At 42.2% G+C, this 19354-nt stretch overlaps 1 protein-coding gene across 6 annotated transcripts in view; it reads left to right on the top strand.

Moving 5' to 3' along the window:
* Positions 1–19354, top strand: part of LOC121283444 (protein kinase C-binding protein NELL1-like) — an 839758-nt gene that overhangs the window by 226628 nt on the left and 593776 nt on the right. For 5 of the 6 annotated variants that reach the window (XM_041198022.1, XM_041198019.1, XM_041198018.1 and 2 more), the window contains one exon: positions 9998–10126. The exons of the other annotated variant lie outside the window; for it this stretch is intronic. In XM_041198022.1, the coding sequence (XP_041053956.1) occupies positions 9998–10126 (129 nt within the window). The remainder of the gene's footprint in view (positions 1–9997; positions 10127–19354) is intronic. 6 annotated transcript variants of the gene reach the window in all.

The following is a 19354-nucleotide window of genomic DNA, read 5'->3' as shown; positions in this document are numbered from 1 at the left end:
GCAGATGGTTACCACAGAATTTTTTGGTGTAAGATATAATACTGACAAGAAAACTATTTTGTGCATTTACATTTACATAAAGTATACAGCACAGAAACAGGCCTTTCAGCCCAACGAATACGTGCTGGCATTTATACTTCAGATGGACTCATTTGCACCCGACCCCATATCGCTCTATTCCCGTCTCTCTGCCTTTAAATACATCAATAATATTTGCTTCAACCATTCCACATGACCTTGAGTTCCTCATTGTCACCATTGTCTAATTCTTCCTAAGTTCTTCATTTGATTTGTTAGCGGCCCTCTCATTTATGATCCTTAGCTTTTGATTCACCAGCAAGTGTTTCTAAACATCCATTGTATTGAACTCGTTCATAATTTTTAAACCTCTATCAATTCTCTTCGTCTTCTCATTTCCAGAGAAAGGACCATTTGCATCATCTCAATTTTAATAATCTTGTAAATTGAATGGAGGAGACGGCTCAATGTCCTAGTCCTGCTCCTAAGCCGTACATTCTTAAATTGTTTTTGCATGTTGTCCTGGGCTTCAATATCTTTTTTATAATAATAGGGAGACCAGAATTGCGTGTGGTAATTAAAGCTTGGTCTAACTATTGCCTCTATTTAAATTTAACATTAACTCCCTCTTTTTCATTGTGTTCCTTCCGAAATGAGACTGCTTTTTTTTTATTTTACTGCTTCATTAGCTTCTGTTGCTACTTTTTACAATAAAAAGGAAGACTTGTATTTCTCTAGCATCTATCACCTCCCCACGATGTCCCAAAGCACTTTACAACCAATGAAGTACGTCCATAGTCACTGTTATAATGTAGGAAACACAGCAGCCAATTTGCACCTAGCACGCTCTTACAAATAGCAATGTGATATTGACCAGATAATCTGTTTTTGTGATGTTTGAGGGAAAGATATTGACAGAACACTGGGGATAACAGTTCTGCACCTCTTTAAAATAGCATCATGAGATCTTTGATGTCTACCTGAGAGGGCAGGCAGGGCCTTGCCTTAACATTTCAACGGTAAGACAGTACTTCCAACAGTGCAACACTGTTGTAGAGTGACAACCTAGAATTTTGTGTTCAAGTTCTGCAGTTGTACTTTAACCCATATCCTTTTGCCTCAGGCAAGAGTGCTGCCAACTGACACCTGCATTTTGCTTCACTCCTTGATTTAGATATGCCATTTCAGTCAATGTCTAGAATTACAATTTCTTTATATTTAATTTTAATGCAGAAGTACTATAAATATCCAAAGTGTTATGTTTAAAAGTGTTGCATCTGTTCTCATTGTATCGGCCCATTTCTATCATATCTGTTGTATTGCTACCCCCATGGGGATCCAAAAACCCAAATAACCAAATTTAGTGAATGACCCCCAAATGAAGAATTTACCAACAAGATTTCACGTCTTGTCACTTTTGCTTTAACACGAATCAGAATCACCCTTAAATGTGTAGAATAAGCCAAATCACGGTCGGTACAAACAATAAATTACACATAGAATAACAGACACAATAGAGACCATCTGGCTGATTTTTTAGGCAGCCCACTCTCCCGGGGAGGTTTGCTAATGCTGTTGGGGAGGGTTTAAACTAACTTGGCAGGGGGATGGCTTCCTGAGAGGAGCTTCAGCAAGGGGAGATGCACAGCCAAAATTAGAAGCAGGTGAGTCTGGAAGGCTTGGAAATTATAGGCCAATTAAGGCACAAGGGAGTTCGGCAAGGTTGGATGGTATTTATTTTAACATAAGGAGTCCGATGAATAAGGCAGAAGAGTTGAGGGCACAAATTAACACATGGAAGTATGATGTAATTGCTGTCACAGAGACATGGTTGAGAGAGGGGCAGGATTGGCAGCTCAATATTCTAGGATATAGGATCTTCAGGCGAGACAGGGAAGGAGGTAAAGGAGGAGGGGATATTGCAATATTGATCAAGGAATCAATTACAGTAGTAAGGAGGGATGACATCTTAGAAGGCTCCTCTAATGAAGCCATATGGGTAGAATGTAAACACAAAAAAGGAGCAATCACATTGCCGGGAGTGTACTATAGGCCCCCAACAGTCAGAGAGAAATAAAAGAGCAGATAGATAGGCAAATTTCAGAGAAGTGTAAAAATCATAGGGTAGTAATAGTGAGGGATTTCAACTTCCCCAAACATTAACTGGGTTAGTCATAGTGTGATAGGTTTAGAGGGAGCGGAATTCTTAAAATGCATCGAGGAGAGCTTTTTAAGCCAGCATGTAGAAGGTCCTACAAGAGAGGGGGCGGTCCTGAACTTAATTTTAGGGAATGAAGTTGGGCAAGTGGTAGAGGTATCAGTGGGAGGAACAGTTTGCAGGTAGTGATCATAACTCCGATAGATTCAAGATTGTTATGGAAAAGGACAAGGATGGGCCAGAAATCAGATTCCTAAATTTGGGGAAGGCCGATTTTAATAAAATCAGATATGATTTGGCCAGAGTGGACTGGGAGCAGCTACTTTTAGGTAAATCTGTGTCAGAGCAGTGGCACTCATTCAGGAAGGAAATAGGGAGAGTACAGGGCCAACATATTCCAGTAAAGACAAAGGTTGGGACCAACAAATCCAGGAAACCCTGGATATTGAGGGATATACAGGACTGGATAAAGAGAAAAAGGGAGGCCTATGGCAGAAACCAAGGGCTCAAAGCAGCGGAAGCCCTAGAGGAGTATAGAATGCGTAGGGGGGATCTTAAAAAGGAAATTAGGAGAGCAAAAAGGGGTCATGAGAAAACATTGGCAGGCAAAATAAAGGAAAATCCAGTGTTATTTTACAAGTACATTAAGAGTAAGAGGATAACCAGGGAAAGACAATAAGTGGTAATTTGTGCATGGAGCCGGAAGACGTAGGTAGGGTTCTAAATGAATACTTTGTGTTGGTGTTCACAAGTGAGAAAGACGACGTGAGTATGGAAATCAAGCAGAAGGACTGTGATATAATTAAAGAAATTAGCATAGAAAGCAAGGAGGTTCAAAGTGGTCTGGCAGGCTTAAAAGTAGATAAATCTCCAGGCCTGGATGAAGTGCATCCCAGGTTGTTAAGTGAGGCAAGGGAGGAGATAGCAGGGAGACTGGCAATAATTTTCAATACCTCTCTGGCCACAGGAGAGGTGTCAGAGCACTGGAGAATAGCCAATGTGGTACTGTTATTCAAGAAGAAAAGAAGGGATAAACCAGGGAACTACAGGCCGGTCAGTCTAACCTCAGTGGTGGAGAAACTATTGGAAGCAATTCTGAGGGACAGAATTACTCTACACTTGGAGAGGCAGGGATTAATCAAGGAAAGTTAGCATGGTTTTGTTAAGGGAGGTCATGTCTGACCAATTTGATTGAATTTTTCAAGGAGGTGACCAAGTGTGTAAATAAGGGCAATGCATTTGACGTAGTCGACTTGGACTTCAGCAAGGCTTTTGATAAGGTCCTGCATGGGAGACTGATAACAAAGATAAGAGCCAATGGGATCCAAGGCAATTTTGCAAATTGGATTCAGAATTGGCTGAGTGGCAGGAAGCAGAGGGTGATGGTCGAGGGGTGTTTTTGTGACTGGATGCCAGTGTCCAGTGGGGTTCTACAGGGGTTGGTGTTGAGTCCCTTGCTGTTTGTGGTATATATAAACAATTTAGACTTGAATGTAGGAGGGTTGATCAGTAAGTTCACAGACAACATGAAAATTGGTGGGGTGGTAAGTAGTGAGGAGGATAGCCTTAGATTACAGAAGGATATAGACGGGCTGGTCAGATGGGCTGATCAATGGCAAATGGAATTTAATCAGGATAAGTGTGAGGTGGTGCACTTGGGAAGGACAAACAGGGCAAGGGAATACACGATGAATGGTAGGACCCTGGGAAGCACTGAAAATCAGAGGAACCTTGGTGTGCATATCTATCGGTCCCTTGAGGTAGTGAGACAAGTAGATAAGGTGGTTAAGAAGGTATATGGGATACTGACCTTTATTAGCTGAGGCGTAGATTATAAGAGCAGGGAGGTTATGCTGGAACTGTATAAAATGCTGGTTAGGCCACAGCTCGAGTATTGCATGCAGTCCTGGAATCTGCATTATAGGAAGGATGTGATTGCACTAGAGAGAGTGCAGAGGAGATTTACCAAGATGTTGCCTGGGCTGGAGAATTTTATTTATGAGGAGAGATTGGATAGACTGGGGTTATTTTCCCTGGAGCAGAGGAGATTGAGGGGGGGCATGATTGAGGTGTATAAAATTATGAGAGGCATAGATAGGGTAGATAGGAAGAAACCTTTCCCCTTGGTGGAGTGATCAATGACCAGGGGCATAGATTTAAGGTAAGGGGCAAGAGGTTTAGAGAGGATGTAAGGAACAATTTTTTCACCCAGAGGGTGGTGAGAATCTGGAACTGACTGCCTGAAAGGGTGGTAGAGGCAGAAACCCTCATAGCATTTAAGAAGTATTTGGATGCGCACTTGCGACACCATGGCATACAAGACTATGGGCCTAGTGTTGGAAAAAGGGATTGGAATAGTTAGGTACTTGTTTGACTGGCACAGACTCGATGGGCCGAAGGGCCTTTTTCTGTGCTGTAGACCCCTATGACTCTGACACTCCTGTATGGTCTCAGTTTCAGCCACATAGTTCTTTGAAGCACAATTCCTTCAAGGGCTTAGTTGATTCTCTGTCGGCAACAGCTTCTGCGGAAATAGCGTTTTACCCATGAAATCTTCCCTGTATGGCACGCTTCATTCTGTATCCTTCTCAACCCTCAGCTTGAATTGGTTGTGGTACTGTGAATCTCTCCGGAACCGCCTTTACTTTTGCACGGTATGGCTGATTCTGGGTAGTGAACCACTTGGAAGTGAAAGAAGCAGTGGCAGTAATCCTAAACACGCTTTCTGACCATTCAAGAATCCAACTCTCCGACTCTGCTTCGCCTCCTCATTCCTCCAGCTCTCCTGTTTTCTCTCTCTGTCTCTGTGCCATGTGATTTCTGCAATTTAACTTCCTATTGGCTCCCAGGTCAGACGCGGCCAGATCACATGGATCAATATTTCTTATTATCCAAACATGATAATTGATCCCTTTACAGGTGACACAAACTCTTAAAAGCCCTTTTCAAAGATTTAAAAAAAGTAATTACAGATTCCTCAAACGTGTTAAAGTAATTTTCCATATTGTTACTGCTTCTGGGTCAAAGGCTGCCACACTTTTACTTTATTATCATCCTAAAACATACAATACAATGATCATTGTCTCTTAAATGTTCCCCCACTGACACTTGATCTACTTGGCCCACCTCATTTCCAAGAAACAGGTCCAACAGTGCATCTTTTCTTGTTGGATTGGACACATACTGCTGTAGAAAATTCTCCTGAACACAAACTAGGACTTTTACCCCTCTCTGTCCTTTACTCTACCACTATCCTAGTCTACATTTGGGTAATTAAAGTCCCCCTTTATAACTACTGTATAATGTTTGCATCTCTCTGCAACTTCCCTGCAGATTTGCTTTTCCACGTCCTTCTCACTAGTTGGCGGTCTATAGACTACACCGAGCAATGTAATTGCACCCTTTTAGTTCCTTAAATCTAGCCAAATTGATTCTGTCCTTGAACACTCTGAGACATCCTCTTTCTCCATCACTGCAACACTCTCCTTTACCAATATCATCACTCCTCCTCCTTTCCTATCTTTTCTGAACATCTTGTACCTGGGAATATTTAACACCCATTTCTGCCCTTCCTTGAGCCAGCTCTCTGTTATTGCCACAACATCATATTTCCACATGGCAATCTGTGCCTGTAACTCCCCAATCTTATTTACTATAATCCTTGCATTTACATACATGCATAGTAACCCTGATTTAGATTTTGTTATTTTTTCTCTCACTCTGACGAAGGCATGAATGAGGGTTTCAGCAGCAGATAAGTTGAGACAAAGGCAAAGTCCGGAGATGTTACCAAGGTGAAAATAGGGAGTCTTAGTGATGGCATTAATATGAGTTGGAGGCTCATCTCGGGATTAAAAACACTTCAGGCTGTGAACAGACTGGCTTAATCTCAGACTGTTGCCGGAGAGAGGGGTGGAGCCAGTAGCTGAGAAATAGAATCTGGAACGGGGACCAGAAACAATGGCTTCGATCAGCTTTCCCAATATTTAATAAGTGAAAATTTCTGCTCGTCCAGAACTGGATGTGAGATAAGCAGTACGACAATTTAGTGGAGGAGTTGAGAGAAGTGGTGGTGGTGGGGTAGAACTTGGCATCATCAGAATTCATGTGAAAATGAATGCTTCAGATTGTAACTTGCTGTGTAAAAAATGAAATCTCATTTCCACCATCCAGCCCCCTGCCGCCATGGATTTTTTGCCCGTTAAGTAAATATGTATTCGATCATTCTACCAGTGGAAATAACTTTTCCATATTCCATCAAAACCCGTCCTAATTTTGAAAATCTCTATTAAATCTTCCCTAAACCTTTTCTGCTCTAGGGAGATCCACCCAGTGTCTGCTGTCTCTCCACATAGTTCAAGTCTCCCATCCTTGGTAGCATTCTGTTAAATCCCTTCTGCATCCTCCCCAAGATTAGACTTCCTTCCTAATGTGTGGTTCCCAGAATTGGACACAATGCTCTATTCAAGTATTTTAAAGTAACCAATGATTTATACATTTTTGGCAGAATGTCCTTGCTTTTGTAACCCATGCCTTTGTTTATAAAGCCAAAGATTCTGGGTGGTATCATCCCAGATTTGCACTAAGTCTGGTAGCGGGTAGGAAAAAGGACGGTTAACCCACCAGCCGCATTGGTGGCTTTTCACACCATATTGGGCGCTACCCGCCTTATTAATTATGCAGTCACAGGAAACATGTCATCTCGCTGGCGGGCGGCCTCTGAATCGTCCGCCACGCCCTTACCTCACTGTTTCCTCACTCCGGGTGCCATGTCTAAATTGCAGCTGTGCACACAGTTCTCAGTGTTTGCAGTCCAGGACTGCTCCACTGAAGACATGGCCCTGAAAGTCAAGAAGTGTTCTGTGACCCATCACTGGAATGCCTTTTCCGTCGTTTTGTCGTCTACCACCGCTTTGGCCGCAGGAAGTCCAGCAATCTCCCCACTCCGGCCTGGGAGGTGGTGGTAGCGTTGGTCAGTGCCAACGCTGCACAGAAGAGAAATAAAACAGAAAATACTGGAAAAACTCATCAGGTCTGACAGCATCTGTGGAGAGAGAAACAGAGTTAACATTTTGAGTCCATATGATTTTCCTTTCAGAGCTAAAGAGAAGTAGAAATGTGATGACATTTATACCGTTTAAGTGGGGTGGAGCAGGTGAAGCTGGATAGAAGGCCAGCAATAGGTGGGGTCTAAGGAGAGATTGGCAAAGATGTCATGGACAAAAGGACAAAGGGAGTGTTAGTGGTAAGGGCTAAAGAAGGTGCTGATAGCGGCCTAAAAGGTAAGAAAGCAGAATGTGTTAATAGCAGATGTATTAAAATGATGTTCCCGACATCTGGTGATGGGAAACACAGCCTGCCATTGACGGATGGAGTGGACAATCGCAAACTGGGTTTCACGATACCGTGAAACCGATTTTTGGTCTTCCCGCCATATTGTCCGCTCACGCCTGCCATGATGCTCGATGTCAATGGAGATGGAAAATTCCTGCCTCTGTATATTTTTTTAACAGCCTTATCAACTTGTCCTTCCATCATCAAAGATTAGTATTTGTGAGCCCCAGATCTCTCTGTTCCTGCTCACTGAATAGCTTCTCATTGAAGTTTAGAGAAGCTATTCCTTTGCTTTTACACTGCGGCAGCAGCAAAACACTAGGCCCAACAGTAATTGGAGCCCTATTGCTTCTCCATTAGCAATCAGTAGCTTCTACCCGCGATGTTCGCACTGTCCACCATCAGGGACCTTTGGGAATAATTAGTTTCTTTGGCAATAGCCAAGAATGACTATTGTGTAAAATGTAGTGTTTAACATCTCCAGAGATTCCATTTCCCAGAGCCTTAACAAATTAAATATCTCACTGAATGCATAAAAGTAATTAACAGGAAGAGGATTAATTCCAACATGACAAAATTTTAGAAATGTAACATTTTATTTCGCCTACCTAACTGCCTGTGAAGCAAATATATGCACTTAGATGTCATTTAATAACTTTAATAGATATTAATTTTTATCCTTGCCCTGGCTGCAAATTTCCAAATTTTTTTTCAAATTTCCATACGTGCTCAGTCACAGTAGTTTGATATCCTTTTCTTTTCAAATACTCTAAACAAAATGTATGCAATAACTGGAATACCAAAGGTTTCCCCAGTGAAATATGTTGCTTATTTTCTGTGATGAAGTTGTGGCCCGGATCTTTCGAGGGGTGGCGACCATTGTTGGATTGCTGCTCTGCTCGAAATTTCTCCTGCCATGAAACTGCGACGCATTTCCTGCTGGGTCTTCTGAGCCCAGTTTTGCCAAAAATGCGGAGCACCGCATCCCTCCGAAATTTGCACGCAACACTGTGGATTCGGGGGAAAGTCAGGACACGTCCATGGTTTAACCACACGAGCTGCCATATGGTAAGTTTAAAGGTCCAGTGTGAATGTTAGTAAATGGGTGAATGAGTGAATGGGCAGGGTGGGTAGATGGGCGAGGTAAGCGGGTAGGATAGGTGAGGTGGCTGGTGAGTGAGATGGCAGGTGGATGAGGTGGCAGCTGGGTAGGGTGGTAGATGAGTAGGGTGATAGGTGGGTAAGGTGGCAGGTGGGTGAGGTGACAGGTGGATGATGTGACAGCTAGGTAGGTTGGTAGGTAAGTGAGGTGATAGGTGGCAGGTGGGTAGGGTGGCAGATGGATGAGGTGGTAAGTGGGTGAATGGGTAGGAGGGTTGGGGGGTAGTGAGTTCGATTCAGGAGGGCTAATCAGGCCAGGGGCTAGTCAGGTCGGCTCAGGGTGTAGTTGGGTGGTGGGTGTCATTAGCATGGTCGGGAGGGACAGCTTGGTTGGATTGCTGGGATAGTTGGGGTCTGGAGGAGTCGTTGGGGGTAGTTGGAGGGGTCATTGGGAGTTGGGGGGTAGTCAGAGGATCGGGGTGAGTTGGGGTTCGAAGGGGGAGTCGGGTCAGTGTGAGTCATTGTGGGGGGTTAATTGTGTCATTACCCAGGAGTCGGATTAAGTTTTTTCTGTCTAACATTTCCTGGTAACTATCCAGAGAAGTACACCGGAATTGTCCCAAATCTCTGACTCTAGCTCAGAGTCGGAGACATTTGCCGAGGATGGTTCCTGAGAGCAGGGGAATTGCCCGTCGGAAGTTGAAACTTCCCAGGCAATTCCCACGGAGATCAGCACGTCATAACTTCCACGCAGTCCCAAGATGCTTTTGGGTCATATGGAAGATTTGGCCTGTGACTCACAAGCAGCTTTCTATGGTGAATTATCTAGGCAGCCTCAGTGATGGAAATACAAATAATTCTTTATTTGATAGACACTGATATTTTAATACATTAAGTAGCAGAAGGAAAGTTCTAATATGAAATTACCCAAGTAGTTACAATTTATTAGGATACTAAGACCTTTTGTGTAATGCAGTTACACAGCCCAGCAGTTGGCAGCAATTTGAACTTGTAACACTGAATGCTAAATGTTTGGATATTCCACTCCAAGCCTGAAATCTTGATCACCTAAATTAATGACTGCAAAATTTGGGAGTGCCACAAATTGGATATGTTGACCTTTGTATCTGATTCTTTAATCCCCATTTTCTTCATGGAAGTTGCACTGAACCTTGGATTAATAAATTGTACAAGTTTATAGCCCAGATAAAAATCCACAGATACCAGTTTTTTGATAAACTATCCGTTCTTCACATGCGTTTTACGTCGGGGATAGCTGCAACTTGGTTTGGAATGAGGCTTAGCGTGTTCATGAACTTAAATGATTTAGATGTCTTTTTTGCTGTTGCAGCCCACTTGTACTATAACCATGCCCTCACCTTGCAGGCCATGATTTCTGTGCTGAGGGGCATCAGTGCGGTGAAAATTCTGAATGCTGGAATCTGAACACAAAAGCTATATGCATGTGCAAGAATGGCTTTGTTCCCATACAAGGCGACATGGCACATTGTGAAGGTAGGAGGTGGTTTTTTTCATGAGCCTTTTTGACTGTTGTGTCTTGGAAAAGACAATGATTTGATGATGCCTTCAAACAGGCTGGAGTGTTGGATCGAGTTGTGTTGTGGAACTCAATTGTAAGACAGGCAGTGTTTTTATTGGGCAGTTGTTTGATGGAGAAATTAAAGAGTGGGTGTCCCTCCAATTTTACGAAATGGTGTTAAATTAATGGTTTTAAGATGTGCCGGACCATCAAGTGCACAATGGTTTGTTTCTATTTTAAGGAGTTTTAAAAAAAATAATTCTCAGGATATAGGCATCACTACCATTTATAGCCCATCCCTAGTTAACCTTGCATGTGGTGGCATTCTTTCTTCTTGAATGCAGCTTAATTTTGTGACATAATATGAAGGACCAGATCATATCATTGCGGTTGTCCACTGATATAGTAGTACAGGATGAATACTAAATGCGTTGTGAAATATGCAATGTACATCTTATTCATTATGTAGTAGGTAACATATTTAAGGTAGGTTAACGCAAAAGATAGAAACACTTTTGAAGTCCTGTACAGCTGGTAATATTTTGCGTGCATGTTTGGGTGTTAAACAGCTCAGGGACAGTTTGGGAGAATTTTTTAGCGCATTGTGAGCTGGCAACTGATGCGAATTGTCAGGGGCTTGAGTACACACATGTTTGTGATGAATGTTGAATTTTGTCTCGAGGTGAATTGCCCACGTATTTCTAAGTTTTGCCATTTTGCATCAGTGATTTTCTGTTTAAGCTCTGAAGAACTATACATTGGTACATTTCCCCCCAGAAACTGATGCATTTAATAAAAAAATATGTACAAGCCTTAGCTGTGTCTGATTCCAAGTGCTACCTTGTGTTTAAGAAGTGTACACACTATCAGATGCTCAAAATTGAAACGTGAGCAATAATACCCCATTTAACAAACAATAAGTAATGGTGAGAATGAAAATTACAAATTGTTTGTGGTAATAATAATTGTGACCTCAGACACTGTGACACTAATTGATAGGTGCCATACAGGAAATTGGGATGTTCCCAGACAGCTGACAGTGTTTTGAAAGCATTTTTAACGCTAGCAAAAAAAAAAATTAGTGAAAGATGAGTGCTTCTCAACAGAGGTCATTTTTTTTTAAAAAAGCAACAAAAATCTCAAGGAATTGGAAGTTAAAAATACATAAGCGAGAGGTAGCACTTGAGATCCATTAATGATCAGCAGCTGGGGAAATGTAACTGAAATGTTTACACTGGCATGGCAACAAGAAATCAGTGAAGGATTTTATTCCCACAACATTGATCTTTTTAAACAATCTATTCTACTTTGATCACACTCTTATTTTTGTGCTCTATATAAATTTGAATTGGCAAGACAAAGTCTTTAGTCTCCAGTGATGAAATGTTATGAGTACCTCATTGGGGCATTAATGCTGGTGGTGGGTGGGGGAGAGAATTCCATGGTTGGCAGATTTCTGTATGACAATTTTGTTATGAAATTGCCGCCACTCTATCACTAGGGTTTTAAGGAGTACCTTAAAGGAGGAGAGGTTTAGGGAGGGAATTACAGGGGTTAGGCCGAGGCATCTGAAGGAACGGCTACCGATGGTGGAGCAATTAAAATTAGGGATTTGCAAAAGGCCAGAATTAAAGGAGCACAGGTATCTCAAGTGCTTTTATCAGTCATCTTACATTGAGCTATTGTATTTTAATTGTCAGTTAATTCACCTTGTTCTTCAACTGGGATTCCTAAGGGTGTCTGTGATGGTTGTGGGGTGGGGGCCTAGGAGAGGAGGATGGTGTTGGAATTGGAACCATTGTAGTTAGTATGTATTCCTTCAAGACCAAACATCCTGTGAACCAAGTAAAAGAGCAGTCATTATAATTTTGAAAAATTGTCACTGTCATACAAGAAATGAGTACTTCATGCCACAGAGCTGTAAATGCTCGTAGGAGCCAGAATGGAATCTTCACTTATCTTTAATAAGAGTGAGCATAGAATGCATGATGGAAAACCAATCCTTAATTCTTATTGAGTCTGATAAGCAGAGTTGGTTTTAAGAATGGATGTGACATTTTCCTGACAGTAATAGCTTATTTCGATTACCTTCCAATTATTTCTCCTCCGGCCCTGAAGGCACTGGCTTATACTGGCTAAGGTTCCACAGGCCCTCAAGCCTCCTCTGATATCTCATTCAGGTTGTCATCCATCATGTGTTAACTAAGGCAGTGAGTGTTGGCAGGGTGAGTGACCATAGGAGTACTATGATTAAGTTGAAATGAAAGCATAATACCGTGAATGCTGTAACAAAAATAGAAGGTGCTGGAAATAGTCTGCAGGTCTGGCAAGATTAATGTTTTGAGCCAGATACGACCCTTCTTCAGAATTCAATGCACCACGATTAAGCCAGATCCTTTCCTCATCCGTTTCTAGCAGGAGAAACTGGCTAGGAGCTAGGAGGGTTAATTTCTTCCCTTTCTTCCTGTTGCATCTTTATGTTCATCCTGCTGAATTCAACCAACCCAATGACTGAAATCTGTGCTCAGATTTCTGCTGTACGACAAGGAGAGTCTTACATTAGTTCCTTTGTAACAAAGGTTAAAAGTATTTCTGCAGCTCTTGAAGTGACAAGTTATGTTAGCTGCAAAGCGTTTTCTTTAGCACTGACCATGAGATCATCTGAGGGGCTAATTTATACCCTTAATCTTGTAACCCTCTGGTAAATGGTAAAATAATTCAATTGACTCAAGGAGCTAATTGTTAACAAACAATTATATGGAAACTGCCATCTGTTAGAGGCCCTGCAGCTGGCTATAAAGCATTTGTGGATCATATTTCTACATGATCTGGTTTATATCATAAACCATTGGCAATAATGGTAGGAAGATAGAAAACTAATGGATAATAAGGACGCTGTCTGAAAATTCACTTCCCCAGCAACAACAGATAAATGAAAGCAATTGGCTTTGAAGTCAATATTTTAGGTATTGATTAATTGCCTGAGGAGGAAAGATTGGCTTTCTGAAGATAATCCTTGGTAGAATGCAATTCATAACTAATTTTTGGACCCAGGGAAGCTCAGGATAACTTTTGTATCGACAAAATAAAGGACAAGAGAAAACAATCCTTGCTAACCATGGCGACAACTGACCCATTGGCAAGTCTTAGAAAGGGTCTTCAAATATAGGATTAAATTGTGTAACTGGGAAAAATGTGAACTAACCCTGGACAAATCAAGTTGTTATTGAGGGTCCTGGATGCCTGGCCCTTGGCCCCTCATGGTTAATTTTATCGGGAAAGATCCAGATATGTTCTTAAGGGCGAAAAAATCTCAGCAAAATCTAATCAGAACTGTTTCATATTAATACCGATCTCTTACCAATATTGAGAGCCATTTTGATTAATCTGTTAAAATACTGTAAACATTGGGCAGAAGCTTCTGTTGTCATTGGCAGCGAGCTTGGATGCTGGAAGGCGTGTAATTAGGAGATGTACTAGAACCTCGCTGCCTTCCCGCCTCTGCCTTAACTAAGTCCTGGGCGGGAAGGCCCATGATTGACCTCTCTGCCCTGCCGCACATTGAGATCTTAAGTGGCTAATTAATGACCACTTAAACGCCTCATCCCAGCACATCTGGTATTAATCCAGCTGCAGGGGGTCCTGCCTCCATGTGACATGCACGGCAGCTGAAACTGTGTGGCCAGCTGGTCACTTCTGGGGGAGTCCCTTCCTCGAAGGCACTCAGTGCCTGATCAAGGAGCTGGACATCAGGAAGGGGAAGAGCCCAGCAAGAGCTACACCCCTGACCTTGCTGCCGACTTCTCCTACACTCCTCTCCCTGCAACAGCCCCTCCCCCACATATTATTTACCTGTGGCGTGGGTCACTTCACAATTCTGGGACTTCAGCAGCTGTTTTTCCTGCAGCAGCCTGTGGTGCTGCTGAGCACAAGAACTGGTGGCCTCTGATTGGCCAGCAGCCCTCGGTAGGTGAGACTTCTACCCCCAGGATCTTGATTCCAAGGGAAGGCCATCCACTGGCCTCACCAGTGCCTGATTTGCTTGTGGTTCAGGGGGCCTTCCCAAAAAGAGGCAGTGCAGGTCTCTCACCAGCTCTCCAGCCAGCAGGCAAGACCTCTTATGTCTCAACAAGATTCTGCCCAAGGTATCATACAAATACTTGATACAATTATCTTCGGATGAGCTTTGTTTTATTAACAGTCCTCACGTGCAGAAAGTTCAGTGCAAGGAAACAGCAGGGAAAATGGAACAATAATGCTCGAAAAGATGTAGAGGGTGGGTGCTGGGGGAATACAGTGTTGTAATATGCCTTTAAGGGATAGCAGCATGCCAATGTTAGAAGAGAAACCAGTCTCAGTTTCACTTTGGCCTGTGAGCAGAACACAGCACACGCAGTTCTGCTGCTGATGTCTTCAAGCTTTCTATCCATCTATATATGTTCTCATGTGCACAGTCTAAATAAATGAACCCATATGTGTTTATACAATCCCTTATGAGTGCTTGGTGCCTTTATATTGTACAGCAGAATATTATAAATGAATTAGTACTAGGGAGTAAGCTCATTTGTAACTGGTCACTAGATGTGCCATCCGCTTTGATCCCGGCTACTACAGCCCCACTATCCTATTTTGTTTGCTTCTTTGCCACCTTCCATTTGTAGAATTGTATAGAACTTACAGCACAGAAACAGGCCATTCAGCCCAACTGGTCTATGCTGGTGTTTAGGCTCCATAAAAGCCTCCAATACAGCCTACTTCATTTAACTATTTCAGCGTGTCCTAGAAGGTAACCTGATGGGGTTAGGTGACACGTTCCTTTGTCATTGATCCACGGTTACAATTATGTAAAGGTTACTGTGTCAACTTGAACCTGTCAAAAAAGCCATTTATACAGAAGAATAGGACATTAACACTAGGTGAATGCAACTCCTGGTTTCTCAGGGTGGATCAGAACAAAATAGCCTTAAAGCCACTCTTTTCCTGTTATCAATAAATGCTGATATCCTAGGAAGACTAGAGTGTGGCCATCTGAGGGAAAAGAAGATAAAATTACATTTCACATTTTATTTTTATTCATTCATGGGATGTGGGCATCGCTGGCTAGGTCAGCATTTATTGCCCACCCCTAATTGCCCTTGAGAAAGCGGTGGTGAGCTGCCTTTCTGAACTGCTGCAGCCCATGTGGTATAGGAACACCCACAATGCTGTTAGGAAGAGAGTTTCAGGATTTTGACCCAGCGACAGTGAAGTGATATATTTCAAGTCAGGATGGTAAGTGGCTTGGAGTGGAACTTCTAGCTGGTGGTGTTCCCATGTGTCTGCTGCCCTTGTCCTTCTAGATGGTAGTGGCTGTAGGTTTAGAAGGTGTTGTCTAAGGAGGCTTGGTGAGTTCCTGCCATGCATCTCTTGTAGATGGTATGCACTGCTGCTACTGTGCATCATGGTGCAGGGAGTGCAAGTTTGTCGATGAGGTGCCAATCAAGCGGGCAACTTTGTCCTAGAATGTTCAAGCTTCTTAAATGTTGTTGGAGCTGCACTCATCCAGGCAAGTGGAGAAATAACATGGTTATTTCTTAGAATGCAACATCTTTATAAATGTAACTAAAATCTAATGTGACATCTAATATTGTGTGTGAGAGCAATAATCTTCAAGAATATTTCCTGTCTGCCACATTTGTTAATGTACAGATAATAACGATGAAGCAAGATTGGGAGAAGCAAACAGCTTTCTCTGGGAGGATACATTAAAAAAAACTTACTTTGAATGTATCTATGTTTGCCTCAATCATTAAGCTCTGTGACTGATTGTTTACGTTTCTAATAGATCTTTTTCTGCTTCTGGGTAACATTGATCTTCTTCACTTCTCCTCTTCTTCCCCATGCTTTACTGTGCCTCTAGTAGTTTTGGCAGATGGTCTATAATCCATCTAATTTTCTTCCTGGTGCATATTTTCTTTGTTCCTATAGGGCATAGTAGTGTACTGGTTATGTTATTGATTTATTATAATTCTCAGGCTTGGACCAGTAATCCAGCAAATGTGAGTTCAAGTCCCACCATGACAGCTTGAGGAACTGAATTCAGTTTAAAAAAAATGAAAGCACAAAAAAGTAGAGCTGGTAAAAGTGCCATAGAAGCTGTCAGATTATCACAAAAGTCCTAGTGGGTTGAAAATGAGCTTTAGGGAAGGAAATCTGCCGATCTTGTCTGGTTTGATCTTTATATGACTCAGACCCATATCAACTTGCTTGACTCTTAACTACCCTGTGGAATGACCTAAGAAGCCAATCAGTTAGCCCATGAACTACCTTCTCAACTAGGGCAACGAAGAATGCATAAATGCTGATCTTGCCAGCCCTGCCCACAAATTGAGAATGAGTATATAATATAAAAATGGTGAATCAGATGTCATGAGAAAATGTGCAAGATTGCAGTTCATCTTGGAGAAGCTCTGCAGCCTTTTTGATCATTTATTGATAGCATAAAAATCCTGTTGGAATTGCGAACATTTCCAATCTCCATTTTTGGGCCAGGGCTCGGATAAAATATGGGTTTGCCTCTGGAGATGAGTGACTTTGCAAGATTATGAACTGTGTGAAGATAAAAATGATATAAGTGCAGCTGGCTAACACACTATGGTACCCATCATGAGCTGGTTCCAAATTCTCAAAGTATTATTGTATAATAAATAATTCTGTGGTTCATTCAGTCGTGTAATTATCATCTAAGTCACTTGTTTTTGCATTCACATTCAATTATTCTAAATATGTCTGTGGTTAAAATCCGAGAATTGGATCACTAATTTAATTAGACTCAAATTGAGCACACGGTTTCTGTCACCTGAACCTTGACTCCATTTCACTAACCGTGTTTATTACAAGTGTAAAGCTCAAAGCATTATCCCACAGGTCTCCATTCAATCAAGTGTTGCCAGGCCAGTTCTGTGTATCACTGTGTTTATATAAAAAAAAAATTTCAAGTATGAGTTTTACGATAAGAAAATACAGAAATTTACATTTTAAGTGAACCTTCTAATCACTTGAGATGCAGAAACCTGACTATGCGATTGGTGTTTAAACTCTTTGGTCAGTTGGTCAGTTCATTTTTTTAGCATCAAAATGTCTTCCCTCATTATGGAAACTGTGAAGTCTTCAATATATTTCTGTGCTGGATATTTTTGATAGTGTTATAATCTCGGAGTGGTATTAACAGTGCAGCCGGCTTCACTTCTAGAGTTTTCTTTTTCTTGCTATCTTTCCTTAGATTTATGTCCCAAATGGTTAAGACAAAAGCACTAATGACAGCCTGATGGATTTTCAGTAAAGTAGGGAGGCCAGGCTTCTTTCTGGTGAAGTGTGGCTTGGGTCTGAAAGAATACAAGGTAGTTCTTAGATTGTAACCTGCTCTTTCATTGTAAACGTGGGCACATGAGGAAATTGGTTGCTGTTTTTGCTACATTTCCTATGTTACAACAGTGATAACACTTCAAAATTACTTTGTTAGCTGGAAAGCACTTTGAGGCATACTGAGGTTGTGAAAGGTGTTTTCTAGCTGCTTATTTCAGGTTGGGTTGTGTGCTGGATGGAGCTTTGTAGCTGAAGATAGAACTTTTGGTGCTGTTAGTCTGGCTCTAGACTAAATAAAAATCAAACCTAACCTTCACAGTGTTGGATATCATTCTGATGACTTGATTTGTAGCATTATTATATTGCAATTGACCTTCTCATGAACTATCACCACAACTGATGAACAGGCAGCTTATTTATTTCAAATTGATGTTGAATTATTCCTTAACTCCGTATCATAACAGTTCATTTCTGATGCCAGATATTGTTCACAGCATTTCCTGTTTATTTGTATTTGACTGAATACAGATATACACAGTGGTCGGGATTTTCCAGCTCCATTGTGGCGGGACATGCCGCGAGCGATTCGGCGGCCCAGCCAAAAGTCCATTGACTTTTAGCAGGAACGGACAATCCCAGCAGCGGAAAATCCCGCCCAGTATCTTCAAACAGTAGAGATCACAGAGATGTTACGGTGGAGAGAAGGAGGCCATTCAGCCCATCGTGTCTGCACCAGCTCTCTCTGCATTTTAACTTAGTGCCAATCTCCCGCCTTTCCCCCGTCACCCTGCACGTTGTTTTTATTTAAGTAATCATCCAAAGCCCTCTTGAATGCCTCAATTGAACCTGCTTCCACCACATTTCCAGGCAGTGCATTCCAAACCCTAACTACTCGCTGTGGTGAAAAAGTTTTCCCTCACCCTACATTTGCCTCTTTAGCAAAACACTTTAAAACTGGTGCCCTCTGGTTCCCAATCCATTTATGAACGGGAACAGTTTTCCCCATCTACTCTGTCCAGACCCCTCATGATTTTGAAAACTTCTAACAAGTCTCGGCCTTCTCCTCTCCAAGGAAAACAGTCCTAACTTCTCCAGTCTTTCCTCCTAACTGAAGTGTCTCATCCCTAGAACCATTTTCGTAAACCTCTTCTGCACTTCCTCCAGTGTGTTCACATCTTCCTATAGTGTGGTGCCCAGAACTGTACACCATATTCCAGCTGAGGCCTAACCAGTGTCTTATATAAGTTCATCAAAACCTCTCTGTTCTTATACTCTATGCCCCTATTAATGAAGCCTAGAATACAGGGATATAAGCAGTATTATTCTATCTGTATTCCACAGGCCGAAACCTAACCACTGTTGTTCCTTTGATCAATAAAATGCCACAAAAAAGTAACAGTAGAGCTGAACATTTATTGGGTTTAGCATAGGTTAAAGAGAGATCATGAGCCTAAACAAGAACGTATAGGCACTGTCTCACTAAGTCAAATAGGCTCCCCAAGCTGTAATTACTACGGCCAGGATGTTCCACTCATTGGGCCGGCTTGGCAGGAGCGGGTGGCGGTGGTTGCAGAGCTGACTGCTGCCAGCGTTTGGCTCCACATTGCGATTTGACATGGGCGGGCCAATTAAGGCCCGCCCTGCGTGGATCGCAAGCGGTAGAGCTGAGCGCTGCCTGTGCGGATGGGGGGAGGAGGGAGAACCGGGCCTACCGTGCAGTTTGTGCTTGTGTGCGAAAGAGCGCTTCAATCTCCACGGAGCTGCCTCAGGGAGATTGAAGCGCTTTTTGAAAAAATAAATAAAGACCAGAAAAATTCAATGAAACGTGCCCCCTCATGTGACTGTGTCACACAAGATGG

This window comes from Carcharodon carcharias, chromosome 10, assembly GCF_017639515.1.
Source record: "Carcharodon carcharias isolate sCarCar2 chromosome 10, sCarCar2.pri, whole genome shotgun sequence".
NCBI classification, from domain to species: domain Eukaryota; kingdom Metazoa; phylum Chordata; class Chondrichthyes; order Lamniformes; family Lamnidae; genus Carcharodon; species Carcharodon carcharias.
The sequence above is the reverse complement of the archived record's forward strand: the minus strand, read 5'-3'. Positions and strand labels throughout refer to the sequence as shown.